The sequence below is a fragment of the Typopeltis vanoorti genome, chromosome 3 (assembly GCF_054136105.1).
Source record: "Typopeltis vanoorti isolate ZY-2024b chromosome 3, IOZ_Tvanoo_1.0, whole genome shotgun sequence".
NCBI classification, from domain to species: domain Eukaryota; kingdom Metazoa; phylum Arthropoda; class Arachnida; order Uropygi; family Thelyphonidae; genus Typopeltis; species Typopeltis vanoorti.
In genome coordinates, this window is record NC_143551.1 from 105,442,024 (window position 1) to 105,459,846 (window position 17,823).

At 34.3% G+C, this 17,823-nt stretch overlaps 1 protein-coding gene across 1 annotated transcript in view; it reads right to left on the minus strand.

Annotated features, from left to right (window-relative positions):
* LOC150108441 (UDP-galactose translocator-like) overlaps positions 1–17,823 on the minus strand; it is a 99,223-nt gene that overhangs the window by 69,286 nt on the left and 12,114 nt on the right. Inside the window, exon 2 of the mRNA XM_090390783.1 lies at positions 10,603–10,705. Coding sequence (XP_090246909.1) covers positions 10,603–10,702 — 100 coding nt within the window. The 5' untranslated portion in view covers positions 10,703–10,705. The remainder of the gene's footprint in view (positions 1–10,602; positions 10,706–17,823) is intronic.

Sequence of the window (17,823 nt, forward strand, 5' to 3'; positions counted from 1 at the left end):
AAAAGCAATAAAAAAAATGTTCTTTCTAGTACAAGATGAAAGTTGAAAATGCAATATATACAAAGTTGAAACAAATATTGCAACAAGAATAGTACAATGTTTAAAAAAAACGAAACTTTCCATTGTTATTTATAAATTGTTTTTAAACATCACTTTTATTAAATTCAAATTAAAAAATACTGTATATTGTACCACATTTCTTTATATATAAGAGAACAGTATCAACTTATAGTTATTAGTTATAAGAGAACAGTATCAACTTATGTCAACTAGCCATTATTAGGTCAATCCAATTAGGATTGACCTAATAATGGCTGGTTGATCTTTTTTTTTTTCCATTCTGTTAAGTGACTATCCAATATTAGCTCTGCCAACACATTCCTAAATGTTAACAATGTCAAGTTCTTTCCTAATATCCTCATTGTTAATGTGATTCTGCCATTGATGCCATCTGTTCACTCAATTTTTCTCAGAACTATCATATCTGTTGTCTCTAGTCTTTGATCAAGACTTCTCTTTCAACCCCAGCTCTCATATTCATAAGTTAAAATTGGTTTGAACATCTTGAATACAGCTAGTTCAGTATTTTGACTAATTTCTCTCTTATTCCATATAAATTTATTCAGCTGACTACCCATCATACTAGCTTTGCTTATTCTGTTGTCTATTTCGATATTTAAATTGCCATCTAACTAGAAACTGTAACTAAATAGCTGAAATGTTTTACTTGTTCTATAGGATCTCCATTCAGCATGCAGCTGATATTTTCATTATTCCTATTTTTTTTCATAGTTTTTTTTTTTAATTGCTGATTTATTATTACCAGAGACTTCCAAGAAGTCTGGTACTCATCAGGAAAGGGGCATATCAACCACAAGCTGTCATACCCATTCTTGAATTCATTCACACTCACCACCCAAGGTAATCAATCCATTCCAATCACTGACCGCTCTATAAGAGAAAACTTCAACTGTTGCTCTACTTGTTGCTCTTGACTTCATTCATTCTCAACTTGCCCACTCAGCCATTCTTCTCCATCTTCCTTAAAATTAAAAATTCCATATACTTGTATCCTGTATGATACTTTCTGAAGTTTGTAGTCTCTATCATACCACTCCTTGTTCTCCTGTTTGATAGTGTCTGCAGTTCACAAATTTGCAATATGTTCTCATAATCTGCATTCCACCATCCTAATATAATCTTTAACTCTTTCTGGCTGCTGAGGTGATCTGCATCACCTCAGCAACCACTGCACCAGATGTGCATACAGTTCAGGTGAAGTAATATCAAAGCCTTGTAAATAGTGAAAATGACTTTCTTATCCTTACATGTCAATGTTTGTTTCAGCATTGTAGCAATCCTCAGAGTTCTATTTGCAGTCTTTATATGGCCCTGAACTTCAATTACTAAAACTCCAAGATCCCTAGTCTGGTCAGTTTTTTCTAACATAATCACACTAATATCTTTCAATATTTCATTATCCCAATATGCATAACTTTACATTTGCTAACATAGAACTGATAGCCATTTTCACATGCCTACAATACCCACACATTCACATCATTCTGCAATATCAGTCATATTCCCGATTATACTACCTATTTTTGCATTATCAACAAAGAGCTGTATGTCTTGTCAAATCATTTCTAATGTCATTAATAAAAAAACTGAAGAACAATGGACCAAGGATCAATCCCTGGTATACTACTGATTGCCTGAAATTTTGCAGATGCATATCCCATGTGCACATGCATGCAAACACACACACACACACACACACACACACACACACACACACACACACACACACACACACACACACACACACACACACACACACACACACACCACTTTTTGTCATCAGTCAGCCATCCTCTAATCCACACTAATAGCTTATAATCCAATCCCTTATCCTCTAACTTATGCAGCAGCCTTCAATGCTGTATTCTGTTAAAAACCTTTGCAAAATCCAAAAGTATCATGGTATGTATCCATTCACATTATCTAACTGAACCAGAACATTATTATAACAATGTGAGAGAGTTGCTCAAATACAATCTTCCCTTAATGATCCACTGCTGTATGCAAGCTCTTACCAACTTTTCCAAAATTTTCACTACCACTCCAGAGATATGAGGGGGAGGGGGCTGGAAAGTTCTGATAAACACCTAGAACAAAAATATTAAATGTGTATTTGTAATAATTTGTTCTTTTTTTTTTTTAATGTGGTTATATCAGTTGCTTTAATATCATTTTTGTTCTAGGTATTTATCAGAACTTTCCAGACCCCCCCCCCCCTCTCAATAGTTAGATACATCAATTCTTGTACCACCCTTATGCAGTGGGATTATCATTCACTGTTTCCACTGCTGTGGAATCTTCCCTGTTCTGAGACTCAAATTTTACAGTCTGGTCAAAAGCACAATCAGTTCAACTGAACACCCTTTTTAGCATCACTACTGATATCCTATCAAGAACGTACTGCTGAATTCTTATTCAGTTTATGCAACAGCTCTAGTATCTCATCCTCATACAGCTGAGTTTCCTGATTAAGTGAAGAGGTAGCATTAAGCTAAATGTCACATACACCAGAATGATAGCTCTTACCAAAATTCACCTAATTGGATGAACTCTTCTGCACCTGTCTCCCATATACCATCTGAATTCAGTAGTCATTCTTTCTTTTACTTGCAAACATAACGAATTCTTATGGGTTGTCTTTATCTTGCAGAGCTAGTTTCTTTTCCTAATTCAGGCTTAGCTTTCTGTACAATACTTGTAACTCTTCTGGCTTGTACCTTATAATTTTCATAGCTAACATCATTCTGATGATGAGCTATGTTAAAGTATTCCTTTAACATCATCTTTCCCTTAAAAATATATCTTGCTCAATAGTGCACATCCTTTCACTCCTATCCCATTTATTGTTTGAATTCTAGGAACACATTCAGATATTGCATAATTTAAGTATTTTTAGTGCTTTCCATGCACTGTCAATATCCATCCATTCAGAAACTGATCCCATGGGATCCAATCTTATACAAGTCATCCCCATTTTACGTGGGGGATGCTTTCAAGAATCTCCATGTAAAGAGAATTTCTGCATTAAACAGGGAGTACCATTTTTTCATGTCTTTTGATTGTTTTTTATTTCCTTATATTAATGTAGTGTACAAAATATCTTGAAGCAAATTGTTTTTTATTCAAAATACAATAAAATAATTGTATTTTTAATACAAATTGTAATTGCTGGGTAATGTGCTGCACAATGGCATGTACAAGCATGTGGAAATGTATATACAATGGCATAACATATATGTATACAGTGGTAGAAAAATACTGCACAAAAGTGAATCCACATAAATCAGGGGCATGTAAATCAGTGGTTACCAGTATACTCCTCAGGGTGTCATAATTTCTTGCTTTGCAGTTCAAAATGTTACCATTTGTGAATGGATCATCCATATATATATACTTAGTAACTGTCAGTACAGTATGATCATCATCACTAACCAGAGGAAGAACAATCAAGTCTTTAACTAAACACCTCTGACAATATAATCAGATCTAACACTCTTTGACTTCAAGTTCCTTCTGTTACATGCAATATCTCAATAAATTTAGTTTCATTCTTCTGGTGAGATTTTGCCACTACTCAATCAATGCTTGGATAATTAGTCATCCATGATGCTTACTTTTTTTTAAGTCCTCATACTGTTCATTTGATAATGCATTTAGTCTTCACCAGTAACTGATCTACTAGGTTTGTAATTAACATCTTACTATGTATTTGATCTTGTTATACTCTGCCTTACACTAGCCATCTTCAAACACACTGCAACTTTGAAAATTGTTACTACTACTGCAGTTATATCTTCTATCCTAACTGGACTCAAACAAACCATTCAATATTATCAGCAGCACTTACCTATCCTTAAAAATACTGTACCGTATTTTATGGTACCGATGATCTTTAGTGAGAAACAGGTCTCACTAAAGTTTACGATCTGAGATCCAACATATCTACCAAGGCAACAAACTCTACCCATTGGTTGCTGATACTCCTGGCTTTTTTGTATACTCACCTCTGTAGTGTACATAACCTAGCTGAACAACTTTTCTCTACTCAATATCTAATGCCTCACTTATGCAAATATCTTGCACAGACTTAATAAGTTTGAACTGGACGAATATATGATACTGTTTGTATCATTAAGAGTATACTTATGCTTAATTCTCACCATTCCTTCCAATATGACTTAATTTCTCTAATTCTCCATTAAGGCCTCATATGCATCTCTGATCCATTATATCTAAAAATCAATTCTTCCTTCAAACTCACTCTACAGATCCAAAAAACTCTCATCCATTGTTTTTATAATATGCACATTGAATTCATTTCCATCACAGCCCTTCTTAATTCAGTTCTGTCTTATCTTGGTAATATACTAATTATTTTTGCTTTCTCACTCTTCATTTCCAACAATCTTTTCATATTTATATTGAATTTAGCATTAGTTAAACTGTGTGACCCTGGAAGAATTAATGTCTCTTACTTTTCTTTCCTGTTTTTCAATTGCATTTGTTATATTTTTGACCTTTGCACTAGGGAAAACTCAAAATAATAATAACACTGTCACCAATGGCATGTTTTATGAGGGAATCACCATACCAAATAATATCCTTTTTATAATTGACTTTATCTACCTGATTTTTGTTACACAATATCTTACCTGAATTCAAGCCTTGCTATTTCTCATTCTGCTGCTCAACTTTCTTGTTCTTTCTACATTTATTTAAATGCCTTTTGACTTTTTATGATTTTCGTGTGTCCTCTGTCTAATAATTTTTAATCTTGCAATTTAAGAGTTAATTCATCTTCAATGTCATGTTTCTCTAAAGCAGGAAACCCTTATCATTCTTAACTTCACTCATTAGCATTCAGTTTTTTTGCTGCATTTTCTTGCAACATTTTTGGTGTCATTTTATGACACTATGCAATACCCCAAAAACTTGTTGTGAAATATACTAAATGCACAAAAAACATCAGCAGCAATATACTATAAAAATGAATTTTTCTATGGAAAAAAAAATAGCATATTTGACACACAAACACACATATTTACAACATGTAAATATCACCTCTTTTACACGAGGATTATATCATACAAATTTGCTACATTTATTCAATTTCATTAAGTAATCCGACAGACTTGTATTAGATTTATTTAGGAGTATAATATGATCATCATGAAGTAAAGCAGTGAGATTAACATTTCAAATTTTGATATCATGCGTAAAGCTGCTTCACTTCATAATGTAATCCATGTAGATGAATAACAAAGGGGGATAATGTATACCCATATCTCTTACATCTGATTTTACATCAAACCATACTCCTGTACCTTGTTCAATTCTAACTGCTGATGTACAACTCAAATAGAGACTGTAATGTTCAATAGTGTCCTAATTACACTATATAATGGTAGCATTTTGAACAGATGCTCTCTTGGCATTTTGTTATATGCCAGAGTATAAAACTTAAATACAGACCCTTGTTATATGATCATGATTTCTCAACTATTTGTCATAAAGTGAAAATCTGGAAAACTATTTGCTGTGAACCTATCCTGTTCTTCTCCAAATTTTCCTTCCACATTTTCTTTGCCTTTTCTTGAGTATGCTTTCATAGGGAAACTAATGGACAGGGATGCACAATATGCAACTCTCCCTGTCAAGTCAATCCCACCTTCCTGTGGTGTAGCCTGTTTCCACAAAAGGGGCTCTGGCAAAAAAAAAATGAGTATTCCTGCTACAAACTCTTAGTTTGAGGAAATGCCAACTAGACACTAGGTGATAGATGTTCTTCATTGCCCAGTGAAATACCACCACCTAGCTGGAGGTCTGAAGTGACAAATGCCATGTCTCCAGAGCAGGGATTCTGGTTTCCATTCTCCCCTTCTCTTCTCCAAGAAGTGTGAGCAGTCTCTTCAATGCAATGACTAACATATTTAGAGATGCAGAAACCCCTCCATTTCGAGGATACCAGTTAAAACAGTGGTGCTGCAGGCCAGCCACCAGTTAGTGCATGAGCCTGAACCTGTCAGGAGGCTACCCGATCAACTGGTGCATAATTCTACTGTCACATATTCTGCCAGGTCATGCCTGGAGAGAGAGAGTACAAGTGGTATGTGGGGAGCACTGTTGAGACCACGTCATGACAAGGAGACTGGTTTCTCTTTGTACGGAAGTCATGTCCAAGAGTATCTTCTCAAAGTGCAGTCTGATCACACTTATGATCAAACCTATGAACTCTCACAAAAATAACAGTGCCACTGCAACAAAAATAAATCTCCTTTTAAACTAATCACATCACAACCAGTCACAACATACAAACCATATCAGAATCTGTTCACTAAAAATTCACTTTCACATTCACTTTACTAACATCTATGGCATTAACATAAACGACATTGACCATAACTTGCACTCTTCCAGGCTAGACATCTTATTTATATCTTGTCATAATATGTGGTTAGACTATTTAAGTCAAGTGATAGGATAGTTTCAATGGACTTCATATTTGATTGAGTGGCTATGGAAAGGTCATCAGCATAGATAAAATTTCTAGCTCCTGGAAAGGTACTTGCTACAGATACACCACTGATTTTCTGGCATCCTTGGTTGCAGCGCCTTGCTGGATTAGCCATTTTTCCAGACCAACTGAAGTATTACAATAATAATTCATCAGTACACCTCTAATCTGATAATTATAGTAATCCCATGTCTCTAAAGTATCATGTACCTAGAACTTAAATATTTAATCTAAATTAAATGTGATTTAAGTGATTAAATGAAATACATCAGGTTCAGAACAATATAATTTCAGAGTCAGTATAGTGATGAACAACATGTGTTTCTTCATCAATGTTCATCCACTTAATTTTCTTCATTAATAAGCTTACCTGCTATATCCTTGTAAACAGGTCACACTTTTTTGCATACTCAAGCAACTCAAAAACAACTTTTTTTCTCCTTTCCTCTGATATACTAAATCCTGTAAAGTCAGTCACTGCTAACATTTTCATCAAGAGAATTATAAAACATCAAGGTAGGCTACAACTTATGCCAGCATTTTTTCTTTAGTGTTTGATGTTTGTTTATTCTACCAGTCACAAGCAAAGAAATAAAAGCTCTTCTTTTATGTTAGATTCTTGTCAGCATTTACGTCTAAGAAACATTTCATGGAAAGTGAGCAAAACTTAGGTTTCACAGAGCATAATATTCTTTAAGGGTTAGTAAAGAACGCATTTTGGTTGTAAATACACTATATAAATATTTTTCTTATGCAGGAGTTCAGCTCAGAGGTGAGCTGAACAGTTGTCAAGAATGAGAAGAATTTTGCAATCTCCTGGTAGGCTTATAGATATACAATGCTAGAGCCTCAAGTTTTTTTGACCTATTCTAAGATAATCTTGTGGTAATCCAGCCATTTTTATTTGCATGGTATATTGGAGTAAATTTTAAAGCCTTTCAAAACTAAATGCTCTAAAGCATTTAGTTTTTTTCTGTCACCTGCAACTTACATCTCTGCATGCCTGTTGCATTTGAGCATCCTAGGACAGTACACCATCCTTAGATTAACTGAATCCTGTAGGTTTTTCTTTATTCTCTTCTGATAATGTCCTTTGCACCATGCATCGCCAATATAATGCAGTTCCATCAAAATTACACACTTGCTTGGGACTGAGTGAGGCACCAGTCAGCTAGAAGTTAGCAAATTTGTCCACGTATTCGGTAGCTCTTTTGTGGTTTACAGACCATTTTTCACCATAAACTTTAGAAATAGAAATGACACTTTTTAAACCTTTCAGGCCATCCTTCACCATAGTCATGCTCACATTAATTAAGCAAGCATGTGCTGAATTATATAAGCACATCTGTGACAGCTTATTGAAGTGGTCGGGTAGTCACAGGAATTTCAAGTGCACTTTCATAATTTTGCCTGGACTAAAGTGGGTACCAGAGTATCTATTGCCAGAAAAAGGGTAGTTTACCTGTATTATTATTAGCTTTGCTCTTTTCTCTAAACTTTCCCAAAACTCTTCGATATTTTTCATATTCTTTTCCTATACTTTACTGTTAAGATCTCCAACAAGAATGAACTTTTCCATTATATCAGGTACCTTCTCTAATCACTCAAAAAAATTCTTCCTCTTCTTCACCTTCTGTGGAACTGTAGACACAAATAAGTCACATAGGCTACTTTTCTCATTTTGATGTTTGCCCTGATCACTCAATTTGATATTGCTTGCAATTCAAGAAGATTATCTTCATGTTTAGTAATGAAGACTACAGCTACTCCTTTGTTTCGTGATCAGTGCCTAAAAATAACATATTATTTGTTAGAAGAATCTCATCTGCATGTGGTATATCTCTAATTCTCCTATCAGTTCTTTATTTTTTTAATTGATACTTCTTAAATTGATGGTGTATCTTCAATTCTGCTGATGTTGAGTTGTGGTTTCCTGACTTACTGCTGAAAACTACATGAAGCGGTTCAAGTCATCAAGCACTGACTTAAACAACTTCACTAAAAATTAAAGTCAAATGCATGACTATTGTGAAAATCTGAATAAATGTAATCATGGTTTATGTGTAATGGCATGTTGATAATTGATACTTTTTATGAAACAAAATCAATACAGTAGTGTGAAAGGCACTCAATGATTAGAGCTTTGAATTTTGATAAGAAATCCTGTAATTCTGCTACTAGAGGTTTCTGAATTATAGTAGTGAAAATGATGCAATGTTAGATGCTGTTTATCATTTGTGTAGATGAAACGTCATGCAACAATTAAGTTTCTGAATGCAAAAAAAACATTCCACTGATTAATCTTCCACCAAGCCCAAATTTAAGACAGTTCTATGGAATACCATCAAAGGATTGCCAGAACTGAAGAAGATCAAGACTTACACTCTCTCTCGTGTCAGGCTCACTGCTTTCTGGAATGTAAATTTGATATATTATATATTCAGAATCCGTAGCTATTGATATCACCATTAACTTGAGTGCTAAGTTGGAAAGTTGCAAAACAAAACTGATAATACCATTCAAAAAGACTGTCAAGCATGCACACAATAAGTGGCCTTCATATAACATGGGACCCCTACTCTGGAGAGTGAACAGTACTTACTTTTCAAGTCACTTTAAGCCTGCAATAAAATGAGTGATGTTGGTTTCACAATGGACAATGAAAATCATTGTCACTAATACTGAAGATAAACAAACACATGGAAAGATTGTGCAAGAATTAAACTGTCTTGAAGAGAAACTAAAAAAACTAGAATACCTATAATGAGAAGTATTAAAATTGCTAGTGGTAGATACTCTAGAAACTTATGCAGTGATAGGCATGTTGAATGAGAAAGAGGAGTATAGATGGAATTTCGATGGTATATCCATTTGGTGAATGAGGAGAAAGGACTTATCTTTCATTGTCATTTACAAACTCAACAATAAAGACCTGCCAACTTTCACAGAAAGGGAGCAGGCAGAGAGGAAAAACAAGCTACCTTTAGACAATGAATAACTGTGAAGATATAGTTCCATCAATAATACTCAATTATTAATGGAGGAGAAGGATATTATCTAGATCTTGGCAAAAGTGTATGAAGGATAGAAGTGATTATGTTGAGAAACGTGTCTAAAAGATGCAGAATAAAATTCAAGGAAAAGGATCCCTTTTCACACCAATGAAATATCCACTTCCATTACTGAAAAAAATAAAGATTACTTATGTCTAAATATATTTTGTATTAGAATCTTGCAAATCAGATATCTGGTTTGAGCATTTTTATATCTAGAAACATTTAATAACTTTATATCAATAACTGTGTAAAACTGTGTAGATAGGGAGATGAAGTTCAGAGGACACATTGCTAAGGTGTCCAAGATTGCACATAGGATTACTTGGTTGTTGAGGAACACACTGACATCCAGAGATAAAGAGGTTATTATTCCCCTTTATAAGGCATTGATACTTCCACATTTGGATTACTGTGCTCAGGTCTGGTCACCTGGATTCCTTGGAGATGAGGAGGCTGTGGAGAGGGTTCAGAGAAGAGTGACCAAGTTGGTGAGCGATATAAAAAATGCCCCCTACATTGATAGATTGAGAGCTTGTGGATTGCAGAGATTGGTTGATAGGCGAAGAAGAGGGGATATGATAGAAACATTTAAATTACTGAAGGGTTTTTATAGGACTGATGCAGGGGAAATGTTTCAGCTGTGTGATAGTGATGGAAGAACAAGAGGTCATCTCTGGAAATTAAAGAAGAGTGTGGTTAACAAAGGTGTCAGAACAAGGTTTTTTGCCTGGAGGGTGGTGAATGAGTGGAATTCATTGCCTGACTTAGTTGTGAGCTCTTCGTCTATAAATGAATTCAAGAAGAGATATGACAGATATTGTTTTGCTAGTTTGGGTCTCCCGTGATGAGTTTACTGACTCCATGGAGATACACGTAATAATAATAATAATAAACTAATGGGCAAAAATCTGTAAAATTTATATAACAATAAATAAGACTTAAATACTTTACCACTTGCCAAATGCTCTGCCACACACATTTCTGCATGGTAGCGAGAATCTGTAACTATAATATTTACATCACGTCTCTCTCTCTCTAGTAGATTAGACATTTTCTGAAAAGAAAGGTTTCCATGTAATAAGCATTACACAAACTAATTAAAGTGCAGTTCATATATGAAGAAGAAGAAAATGCAATAAACAGGAGCCATTAAACCGCTCCTAAAAGAACAAGAGACAACATGCTAACAAGCACAGATATGTAGTTTTGTAATGTATATGAAGCTGCATGCCAACACTTTTTTTTTCCAGAATTATATAAAGCATTTTATTTATGTACTCATTTGAATATACTATGCAAAATATTCATTTCAGTAGTATTAGTGGTATATCATTAAAACAGAATACTTTTAAAAAAACAAATAATGCTGATCCTATTGGTTTCTTTTGTCTCAATTTTATTTTCATATTAATTTCTGTAAGAAGGCATGGAAAAACATGAAAAATGCATTTATGGTGAGAATGAACATGAGAAGTGAGAAAGTATGGATCAGCAGAAAACCACAAAAAATTGAAATATTTTGATGGACTGCAATGTATAAATGAGAAAGGGAAAAGGAGCAAAACGTTAACCAAGGGCAGAAAGCCAGAAGAGTGGATGGGAAATTACTGAGGAAAGACAACAGTGTAGTAGGAAAGGCCATCAGTGTGTTACTGAAGTATGACAAGGTAAGAAGGTGAGCAAAAAATATAATGGTTATTAGCAGAGTTGTAGTTTGTTAATGTGTGGGATGCATTCAAGGGAAGGATGGACTATACAAAAGTGATGAATTCTATTTAAATGGATCTGGTGTGAGTAGACTAAATAGATTTGCTAAAATGAAGTGTAATGAGATATGTCACAAGAGATCAGGGAAGTAAGAGGTCACATGAAAGACCAGTAGAGTGGAACAGATGATGCTGAAATGTTTGTGAAGAGAGAGAGAGAGAGAATAGTAGTATGAGAGATGAGAGAAAAGGAATGCAAGATGGATAGGGAGGAAGCAGGGTGGACAGGTCCATAGCATAAGGAGAGTGGATATTGGAAGCAGTAGTGAAGTAGTGAATGCACATGTCGGAACAAGTGGCACAGAAACAGGATGGACTTTTTTTTTATTCATCCTATACACAAGTCAAGAGACATATAAGTATATCAAGTACTGTGTGGGAGATACAGATGAGAACTGAGATAGAAGTCCATTGATGTTTTTTTTTTTTTGAAGACCTACAGATTGTAATTATTTGGGAATATTTCATGAGGAAGGCTGTTCTCGAAGAGACAGAGGTGAATGGAATAAAAGAGGAAGACAAGAAGCAAGTTCAGTGTTTTTGTAGTTGCACAGTAGGATGCTGGGCTACTGCTGTGCCTGTATTAACAGCAGGAACAGTTACCATGCAAGTAACTGTAGAATAGACACAGTGCTGAAACACTTCGCCAGTGAGATAGAAATTTAAATGAATATATAAGAGAGAGATCTTCTATGAATTTCATTGCTCGCCTCTGGACAGCATCAAGAATTTTAAGGGAAGTTTCAGGTGCATTACCCCAAACAGGTGAGCAGTATTCTAAACATGGACAGATTTGGGATTTGTATATAGTGAAGAGTTGGTTGGGTGTAAAATAGGCTAATGAATGAAATTAATACATAGAATGCCAAGTTTCTTGGATGCTGAAGAGGCTATTGATGCGATGTGGTTATGCCTGGAAACATTTTAGGTAAACATTAGTCTAAGCAAAAAAATCTGATCTTGTCTGGTGATTTGTGCATTACTAAGGGTAAGAGTAGGTGAGCTGAGATCACTTTTGTGAGAGAAAAGGCAAGACTGCGTTTTGATGGAATTCAAATTACATAGTTATCATCATCCCATCACTGTTTAAAGTACTGGTTGTAAATGATCTTATAGCCTGAGATATCAGAATACCGCATGATTTGTCAAATGAGTAGGATGAGTGAAGAGTACTATTGTCTGCAAAGCTGTGGATAGGATTAGTGGTGATTGTGAATAGGTCATTTATGAAAAGGAGAAAGAGTAGGTGAGAGGACGGAGTATTGATACACTCCAGCATTGATGGTGAAGATCAAAGAGAGGGAGCCATCTACCATGACTAGCAGAGAATGACCAGAGAGAAAGGCAACTACCTAATTATAGAGGGTTGCAGGAGTTCAAAGGATGGCAATTTGTTTAGCTGGCCATAATGCCAGACACTGTCAAAAGCTTTAGAAATGTCAAGGGTGACAGCACAAGTTTCTCCAAACCTTTCCATGAAACATGTTCAGTGGTGGGTGATTTAAGCTACTAGATCAGCTGTGGATCTTGAATGGCGAAATACGTACTGATGGTTACTGATTAACTGGTGGGCCTCTAAGTAGCGGAGGAGCTGGTTATTGATGACACTGTCCATTATTTTGGATGGGACTGAGGTGATGGTAGACTTCTATCACCCTATTTTGGAATAGGATGGATATGAGATAGCTTCCATGACTTGGGATAAGTACTGGATACATATAAAGTTTTGAGACAATGCAGGATGAGTGTTAGCTCCTCTGAAGCACAATGTTTGAGAACAAGTGGAGAGGTGCTATCAGGACCAGAAGACTTTTTATCAAAGTTATTTAGCAGTTTATCCAATGTCTTTTTTTTTTTTTTCTTTTCTAAAAAAACACTACAGGAGCAGGGCTGCATTTGCTATTAGGTGCATGAAGTACAAGATGGGGGCCTCATTTTAAAACTTTACTCCTCACAAAGAACAATAAAAAAAAAAAAAAGTGTAGTTATAGTTGCAAAATAAAATACTTATTTTTAAATATTAAATTCATAATATAAAAACTAGAGGCTGCTGAAAAATTTGCAAGTCTTCCCACTTCCATTTGAAATACATTGTTCTTTCCTTAGAATATAAAACTAACAGGGAACTCTGTATTCCATAAAATTCATGTATGTAAGCGTACCATTTCTTTGCTGGACGTATATACACGTCCAGCAAACCTGAATAATATTCTGTCCACCTGCTGAAAGAACATGGATAAGAAGTGTAGTTTTACCCTCATGTCCATTAGAAGGTGCGATAATCCTGACGTACTACGTTCTGTATAGTAGCTACGTTCTGTGGCCTACAGCAAGAAAAGCAGCTGCTTGCCGTTTGATTGGTAACCAGAATCTAATTCATTTTGCTGCTTGTTTTTATCGTATAATTATAGTTTTTAATGCCAGCATAAAATAAGAAATCCTTTCGTACTTTCTTCACTTCATATTGTATCACTTTGGAAAATCAATGTCACTATCAATTTTTTTGCTAATTATTTTAATTGCCAATACATTTTAAAATTCTCCAAGAACTTGATTGAAGATAATTATTTTTGTCAAACAATTATTTTATAAATTCATGAAAATCCGAATCTAAAAATGAATACAGCCCCCATCTGTTCCAAATTAAGTTTCCTATTTTATTCGTAATCTTAGTTCAAAGGTTAGTTATCATACATAAATCTTGAATCATATCATGTAATGCATAATTTTTATAACGTAATCTGTAGGTTTTTGCATTTCAACTTTCTTGGTCTCCCCCCTAATCACTCGCTACAAATCAAAATAAATGGCAGTTATGAAGTCAACTGTTATGTACATATTTTCAGCTAATTTCGATACTATGTGGCAGTTTTGAAGTAGCGATATTTTCCCTACAGTTTATCTTTTGAAACATGTGTAGGTGCATGCATCAAAATGAAATTTTATTTCCAAAATTTTCATAACAGAATTAATTCGCCTTTAATAGCTAACTCCCCCCTCCCAAAATTATCACCACACATACACACAAATACTGCTAGATAACATGTGTGCACTTTCTTTTTGTTTGAATTCGTTATTTTTCCAAAGTAATTGTACTGTTGCAGTTTTAAGCAAAAGACAAAGGCTCTGATAAAATACCATTGGATATAAATTAAAAACTAACAATCGGAAACCCCGAGTAATGCAGTTTAACACCATTTGCTGTTCATAAAGAAAATTGTTCCTAAAATTGAAATGTGTGACCAAACCAATATAATCTTATTTTGCAAGGAGAGGAAGAAAAATGTCACATTTATTTCAATAAATGTTATTTAAAAACTATAAATATTTGACATAATATTTCAAATGCAAACAAACATTTTGATTATTTATTTTCGCACACATGTGAAATTCGTTTTTATTTGGGAAGAGACACAATAAGTAAATTGTGCAGCAAAAAAAAAAAAAGGGTTAATCCAAGAAATACAGTGCACATAACTACAATAATCTGTTAATTGCATTTTAACAGATAGAATGCTGATGAAACTTCATCAGCATTCTGCCTTTTTATTAGGCCAAAGGGATTTCGAGTATATTTGCAAACAGATATATTCAACATAACTTAACCAGTTTTGTTGTAAAAAGTGCCACATTTGAAGAAATATTAGTGGCATAATAATAAAATAGCAAAATTCATAATGCTTCAGAATAACTTGATAATTTTGATAATACCAAAACAAGATGAGACGTCTGTAGAAATCTATTATTATCATTACAGCCCTTTTAATTATGAACTGTATAAAGATATACTTAAATTTGTATTTTTGTGTTTTTAAATAAATAAACTAGTTTCATTTTGTCACAGATGGTTTTCGCTGGACTACCTGGACTTTTAAAGTATTGATCTTATCAATATAGTAAAAACTCGATTGTAGCTTAAATATTCCAAAGCACGTGACATCGATTTTTTACTTAGGTCAAGTCCCATAAGAATGTTGTAAAAAATAACCTTGTTTGTCTCTATATATTTTGTATTAGATATTTTTGCAAATAGCCCTTTGGAAATTAACTGTATATACTTCTTTAATAAGAATATATTAGAGTGTTAAAAACAAAGGCAATGTTTTCGCCGGAGCTGTATGTAATAAATCTACACGGTGGCATTAGAAAGGTTGTTTATTAAATTTTGTGTGTATGGGCTTACAAGCTCTGCACGTAAACACCTCCGAAGTCGGTCAGAAAAGTTCAAACAACTTTCCGATGGTCGGCAACTTACAATCAAAAGAAGGCACAGAAGAGAACAAAGAGCATGTCAAACTTGAAACTTAAGATGAAAGAATCATGCCGAATTCTTCAGGGGTTACAAACTTCGTGCGAGGTCTCAGAGAAGGCATAATAAAAGGGGACAGAGCCAAGCATATAAGGCTTCCCAGATCCAGAAGTCACTAAGAAAGTGACTTCTGGATCTGGGAGAAAGAGAGAGTTTACAAGCTAGCTGAAAAAACGTAGTCCCTCTGCACATTATATACCATGCTCTAGTCATTCCTTAAATTTAATTGGCAACTATGCCGTGGAATCTTGTCCGGAAGCAGTGCAATAATTTTGTTTCATTCAAAATGTATATATTACTTTTCATCTTCAACAAGAAGATGGAGTATGCTCCTTAAGCATTTAGAAATAAAATCTTTAACAGTTACAAGACTAAGTGAAATGAGGTGGTCCGCAAGAGCTGACGCTATATTGGCTTTGAAACGTGGATATAAACAAATTAAAGACGCATTACTTGAACTATCCACTTCTCCTCTGAAAAACCTATTTCTAAATTAGAGAGCTCGTCATTGGCTGAACATTTTGACAAACCAGAAACAGCAATTTTAACAGTTATGTGGGACAAAATTTTACAACGAATAAATGCTACTAGAAAATCTCTACAAGATCCCGATATGGATTTATTTTTAGCTAATAATTTGTTACACTCTTTAGTTGGTTTTATTTCAGATATAAGAAATAGTTTTGCTGCTGTAAATGAAGAAGCAAGTTTATTAACAGATGAGACAAAATTTAAAGATGAAAAGGAAAGAGTTAAAAAACGAAAAAAAAAATGAGTGACGAAGTTTCACAATCTAACAATGAGATTATATTACATGGGAAAGAAAATTTCGCTGTGAACACTTTTAATGTCATTTGCGATAAGCTAATTTCGGAAATTAATGAAAGAACAAAAAGTTATTTCGACATATTAGATACGTTTGACATTTTTTTGAAGGAAGATATAGATCAAGACAAGTACAAGACTAGTATTGATAAAATTTTACAAACTTATGGGACTGATATTGATCCAGAAAAATTTAAGCACTTTTTAATAATGATAAAGGAAGAAAATTCTTCGATTAAAAATATGTATAAATTTATAAACGATGGATTAAGGTCTACTTTTCCGAACGTAGAAACAATTTTAAAAATATTTTTGATGATGCCTATTTCAAATGCAAGTGCTGAATGCTCATTTTCAGTGTTGAAACGAATAAAATATTATTTAAGAAGCAACTTGCACCAAAATAAAAAGTGACCTGTCGTTATTATGCATTGAATCAGATGTAATGGACTCGATCAATTATGATGACATTATAGATATATTTGCTAAAACCAAAGCCAGAAAAAAAAACTTTTAGTTATTAATTTTTGTATTCAAATTTGAACTGATTTATTTTTATACTTTTTTTAAAATGCAAATATATGCATACCAATGTTGTATTGTGTTATTAAAATGAGTTATTATGGAAATGTTGACCTTTATTTTCAATAAACTAAAAAAATGCTTATTTTTGAGGACCTCATAATGATGTCGCATCTAGGGCTTCCAAAAGTATAAATGCGGCCCTGTACAGGAGGCATAGAGTGCTTGGATTCCAGTATGGTATGAGGTGATTTCCCTTGGTTGTCTATGCAGGAGTTCAAGGAAAAGATTGATGTCATCAGGATGAGAGAGAGAGAAGTGTGTTTAGAAGAAGTTGCATCCAATGGCCTCAGCAAGGAATCAGAAGGCACAGCTTTCATTTAAACAGGAGGCCAGTTTTTTGCTGTTGACCTTTATGAAGTCGGATTTAAATCTGTTGATGATGACGACACATGCACATCTTATGATGATGTGCATGTGTCAAGTGCTTTGGAACAGGCAGAGTGTGAAGATGGAGTTCTTGATGCAAGTCACATGCAGTAAGTTACATTTTTTTTCTACAACTGTTTTGATACTCTTTTGGTTGAACTTGGAAAGTGGAAGGGAATTATAGGTTGAATGGGGATGAAGGCCTTCATGCCAATAAGAATAATTTCTGTGGTTCCACAGCAGCTGTTAGGGTCAGATGAGGAGAAGCAATAGTCAGACCAAGGAAAGGAGTAAAAGAAATTCCAGAAGTCATCCCAATTG